At 43.7% G+C, this 5828-nt stretch overlaps 1 protein-coding gene across 1 annotated transcript; it reads right to left on the bottom strand.

Moving 5' to 3' along the window:
• Nucleotides 1-691: 691 nt before the first annotated feature.
• Nucleotides 692-5394, bottom strand: LOC132592623 (sel1-repeat-containing protein YbeT-like). The gene is made up of 4 exons (XM_060278476.1): nt 5184-5394; nt 4525-4570; nt 2289-2375; nt 692-1292 (listed from the first exon to the last, which is right to left on the bottom strand). Exons 1-4 carry the CDS (start codon nt 5320-5322, stop codon nt 1199-1201), a joined length of 366 nt encoding a protein of 121 aa, XP_060134459.1. The 5' UTR covers nt 5323-5394; the 3' UTR covers nt 692-1198.
• Between the last annotated feature and the right edge of the window lie 434 nt (nt 5395-5828).

Raw genomic sequence — 5828 nt, 5'->3', positions numbered from 1 at the left:
TCTCTTTATTATATCCTCCAATATCTCGCTGTCCCAAACAGGGTGTCCATGACACATACCCATCAACTGTCCAAGACATCCTTTTGGGGGGGTCCATGCTCTTGCACAACAGCACAGCTACCCAAAATGTGCGTGATTGCAGACAGACACACATCTCACATGAAAGCATGGTGCCCAAAAATGCACGGGAGCCCAGCCTGGAAGATGCACAGCTAGTTTTGCTCTGGGACATGTTGGAGAGTATGGTGGCACCATTCACATAACGAAAACCTACCACCAAGATATCAACATTTTCAAAAGTAGGGGGTCCATGGCTTGGCTTTAAAAAAAATGGGGTGCACAGTACTTAGCTAATAGGGAACCACAGTTCTAGAAGAACGCTAGAAAAGCCGTGAACGGATATGACAAGTGAAAGGAAATGATTAAAAGCTCCAAGAGCCAGACTTTCATCACTTAAGCTCTTAACGTTTTGATTAAAAGCTGCTGTAAAATGGCAACTCTTCATAACTGGACTCTGTCATGTGCCTTGTGATCCTGTTCCTATTCCCAGGTGCTCTTGTAAACCCCAAATTTGACTGCAGCAACAACCTTCCAGATCATGCTTGTAAAATGCCCCATGTTGTATCATAAATATTTTTACTGAACAGTCATGACAAATATATGAGAGAGCACAGTCTGAAATTTCTCATGAAACAAGACTTTATTACCCACAAAAATCATATATATCTAGGCCTAGGAACTGTGCCTTCTGCTCAATCTAATTATTCCCCTGGTAGCTTGAAAATGAGGGTATCATGAATGTGGAGGCAGCTTCTGTTCAATGTAATTAGTTCCCCCAGCTCCTTGCATTGTGAAAAGTGCAGCTGTTAAGCCATAGTGAATGCTAAATGAAGGTAATTTCCATTATAGATTGCATGGTAAAGATGCGCCATGTTCACTTCTGTCACAGCCGACTATTACAATGCATAAATAAATTCTACTGCTCCAGTGATGGTGGCCTTAAATCCTAAACCACGCTGTCTGGTACATCGTGTTGCCGTGAATGGGGTATTTCTTCCTGCACCATACGCTAAATCATGCCAATTAACTCCACATATAAGGAAGCAGCAGTGTTTCCAAAACCAAGCATCGGAAATACAAGCAGAACCAAAACACACAAATATACTCGGAAACCATGTTGTTCGATAGTCCTGGTCTCTCAGGGTAGATGCCTGTTTCGGATGTTATCCAGGAGATTTTGGGCCTCTTGGAGTCCATGACCAGCAGCTACATTCAGAAGCTTTTCTACATCCCTGGAAGATAGGCAATCATTATCAGATAAACAGGCAGACAGAGAGGAGAAATGAGAACAGTGTGGGAATGGGCAGTTTTGTGCCTGCGTCGCTTCTTCATTATCTATACATTTGCCATGGTGCCCATTGGTGTGTCCGATGCATTGCCAAAAAAAAAAAAAGGTAAAGACGTGCAGATTTGCATAACATTTGCACATGCTATTGTATACAATGCAAATTAAGAAATAACTAACAGAATGTAAGCAAAAATAATAATACACCTCACCAGTGAGGAGCAAGACTGTGACCAAGTAACAGCAGATGCATGCCTGCTTAGTCTGCTGTGGGGAGCTACTTGTTGATGGGCAACTTGAAGCCCCCTCCTGGGACTCAGCTAGATTGGTAAAGAAAAAGCGTTGTATATGCAATATAACACTGTGGCACCAGATGGCGCTGTGGAGTCCCGTCTTTCTCTACCGGGTTTCCCCGTTAGGGTTGCCATATTTTGAAGAGCAATAAAAGAGGACACCTTTCCCTACTTCTGCTTTTAATTATGGGTCTCTGTGACGACTCTCATCATGAAAAAGAGGACGTGTCCTGGAAAAAGAGGACACAGGGCAACCCTACTTTAAATTGACAACGTGTTTAACTGAAACACTTCTTTGATGTGTCTAGATCCAGCCCTGCTCTCCCTTCTTGGGGTTCTTTATCTATAGTCACACTCAAAGAGAGACAAGGAACTTTGTTCAGTTCAAGGGCTGCATTCCCACCTGGCTAGTTTGCTGGCAGTAGACAGGGCCTGAGGCAAAAGTGGGTGCACTGTAATCTTTGTGCTACAGGCTATGCATACTCACGCCCCCATTTTGTCCTGTATCCAGACAGAGAGGAAGAGCTATCAGAATTTAAGGAAACTTTCTAGTCAGGGAAAGACAAGGGGGGTTAGTCAAGAGCACGTTCATGGAGAAGGGAGGACTTTGATTGACTATTGCCCTAGGAGCAGAAAGAAATGAAGCATACCCTTCTTCAAGGATAGTTGTCATGTTCTTCAGTTTCCCCACGGCCAGGTTGAAAGAGGAGTGTGGGTGGCCTTGCTCTGCCGCTTGTCTGAAAGAGAAGACAAAGGAAAGAGGCTCCAAATTAGGGTCAACATGGTGACCAGGTCAGACAAACTTGCAGAATGTGGCAACTTCCAACATTTCGCTGATGAAATGGGGGCATGCTTGAAACACCTTTACTGCCACACCAGAGACAGCAACTTGTGAGGGAGATTGGGGGAGAATTCTGGGAACTGTAGTTTACCCCTCTCAGAACTATACAATCCCCACACCCTTAACCAACTACAGGTCCCAGAATTCGTGGGGTGGGGTGGGGGCTTTAAACATATGATGTGTTACGCTAGGCCCAAAAATCCCACACCAGAATATGAGGTGAATTAAGTGCAGGCAGTATAAGTCGAAAGAAATCTTACGGTGACCGTGTGTCCTATTTTACAGAGACTAGACCTCCATTTTGAAAGGCCTGATAGAGAACAGCCCTTTGCTGTATTTGAAGGCATCCCCAATTTGAGGGCTGCCCAGTCCAAGCCTGGTTTACAGTTTAGGAACCATAAAAGAGGAGAGCAGAAGCCTTGAAGTTGCCCATCCACAGCCAGGAGTGCCTGGTCAACAGACTGAGGAGGCACACAGGTCACCTAGTGTCTTCTGCACTATAATGAGATGTATTGTATTTTTATTTAAATCATGGCAATTATTTCTAAATTCGCGTCTATGCTTATAAATTACCATGTGCAAACTGACATCCTCCTTTGTCCTCTTCTTTTTGGCTATACAAATCTGTTTTGGCAATGCATAACTGGCCACCCTTAAAAAAACCCTGTCCCATCTGGACTTCCTGCTGGCGTGGGACCTTCAAACCGCTCTCCAGATGGCTATAAGCTCAATTACTACACCTAGAATAAATTATTCTCATCGATTACTTCTTCATATCAAGGTGCTTAATGGAGAAACATTTAGGAAGCATGTTGAAGAGATAGGTTGAGCATGCCCGGCTGCGGGATTTAGCAGAGGAAGGGTGATCAAGGACAAAGGAATTTTGCTACTATCCGTGGCTACTAGATACATTAGCTATGTTCTACCTCCCATATGCCTTTGAATCCCAGATTCTGGGAGTTGCAGGTGAGGAAAGTGCTGTTGCACTCAGGTGGTTCAGCTTGCAGGCTTTCCAAGGGCATCTGGTTGGCCACTGTTAGAACAGAGTGTGAGGCAAAACGGGCCTTTGGCCTGATCCAGCTGAGCTCTTGTGTTCTTAAATTCAGCAGGTGTTAGTGGTACCGTCAAGGCAGGGCTTTGGGGCAGATGTCCAGGGCCCCATGTAGCGGATTGAGCAGGAGGACCCCCAAATGCAGCAGGACTGGCTTGGCACATCAAAATGTATGTGAGGGGAACCCTCTTAAGACTATTTCATAGAATCATAGGATTGTAGTTAGAAAGGACCACAAGGGTCATCTAGTTCAACCCTCTGCAATGCAGGAATCCAAGGTGGGGCTTGAACCCATGACCCTGAAATTAAGGATCTCATGCTCTACCAACTGAGCTATCCCAGGGGTAGCTATCCCAGACCCAGAGGGTAAAATTACCTAATTGCAATATCGGCAGGTACAGCCGTTTAATTCTTACTTCTTCACGAGATGCACTTGCCCACATTACAGTATCTACAAAGAACTGTTAAATGCTCAGGAGCCCCTTGGCTTTTGTCCATCCCAATGGAGATGGCTGTTTCTTGTTGGAATTGAGCCCTCAGATCCCTCACTATGCCTTTTCATAAATGGGAGTTTTAGAAACCAAAATACCAGGAAATGGTTACTTTGCTGTTCCTCCCATTGGCCTTGGAGCTCTGGACAGCTATGGATCTATTTAATAATAATAATAATAATAATAATAATAATAATAATAATAATAATAATAATAATAATTTATTATTTATACCCCGCCCATCTGGCCGGGTTCCCCCAGCCACTCTGGGTGGCTTCCAACAAAACAGAAATTCTAAAATACAGAAATCCATCAAACATTAAAATACAGAAATCCATCACACATTAAAAGCTTCCCTGAAAGCTTTATTTATAATAAATAGCCGCAGCAGGCACTGCGGACTTCCAACAGTTTGACTTCACCCCCAAAGGTTCACTCCTCCATTGTCTCCTGAGACAGACGGATGCCTGCAACAATAGAATGAATCATTACCCGCTTCTCACCTGAACCACTGCATGGCTTTCTCTTCATTCTTTTCCACACCAGCTCCTAGCAATGAGGCAAAGTCACAATCAATATGGTTGCCAACTTTTTTTTTACTGGTACTTGCTCCTGCACTGTTAAGGGCAGCTTGGTTTACAGACCTTAGCAGACGGTGGTGATACTGAACACCTCCATGCTTTGAAAAAACTTGGCTTGGCTCATTTCCACAAGTTGCCGTTAAAGCAACAAGCCAGACCATCTTTTGCTGATCAGTTGACAACCTCACAATACAGGCCTGTTAGGTGAAAAGCCTACCCCTATTGTCCAAAATGTTGAGGGCAGCTATCACAGTAGCTGAAAATACAGAGGGGGAACCAGGATGCACTTGTGATCCTGCTGTGCAACAGCTGCCGCAAGCCCACACATTCAACCTAATATGTGAAAGGGTCCCTGTACACGCAGAGATCTTCCATCTAATCAAGAAGCCCAGGTTATTTTATCTAATGTTTTCTAATGTTCTTGTTCTTTATTCGGTGCAAAAAAAGAAAGTTCAAGTTCAATCATGGGTAGCCTAGATCTGTGTGAACAGGGCAAGATCCTGCACAAAAGTCCTTTTCACAAATTACAAATTCAAATTGGGCACAGAAGTCATCTGATGGCAGCCAAAGTTAAGTATTACCTTTTAGATATCTCTGTCCCACAATGTGCTGGGCACTGGGGTACCCTAGATGAGCGTACATATGAGCCACATGGAAATGGAAGTTCTCGTAACACAGCATGATGTAAAGCAGAAGAAAGATGGAACCAATGATAGCCATCAGCTGTAAAGAAAGAAGAAAGGACTAAGAGGTTTGCTAGAAGTCTTTTTAGACCAAAGACCACTAATCCCCAGGTTTGTTACTATAGAAATGTTTTCCTCCTCCCTCTGTCTCACAGTCATTCTCCTTTCACTCTTCTATCCTGGGTGAGTAGCCGCATCAGCGCCTCTGACACACACCATACATTTTAACCCCTAAAAATCCTGGAACCTGTAGCTTGTAATAGATGCTAGAAATTATAGCAAAATAAAAAAATTCCTTCAGTAGCACCTTAAAGACCAACTAAGTTTATATTTTGGTATGAGCTTTCGTGTGCATGCACACTTCTTCAGATACCACTTCAGATAATTTCTTCAGATAGAAATTATAGGTTTGTGAGGTGCAAGCTACAGTTCCCAGCATTCCCTGGGGGGAGCAACGTGCTTTAAAAGTATGGGGTGTGTGGAGCCCGTTTCCTCCCCACTTTGTTTTTTCTTTAAAAGCATACACAGGTTGTACATTGACAA

The sequence above is a fragment of the Zootoca vivipara genome, chromosome 9 (assembly GCF_963506605.1).
Source record: "Zootoca vivipara chromosome 9, rZooViv1.1, whole genome shotgun sequence".
NCBI lineage: Eukaryota > Metazoa > Chordata > Lepidosauria > Squamata > Lacertidae > Zootoca > Zootoca vivipara.
This window is presented reverse-complemented; position numbering and strand designations above follow the sequence as displayed.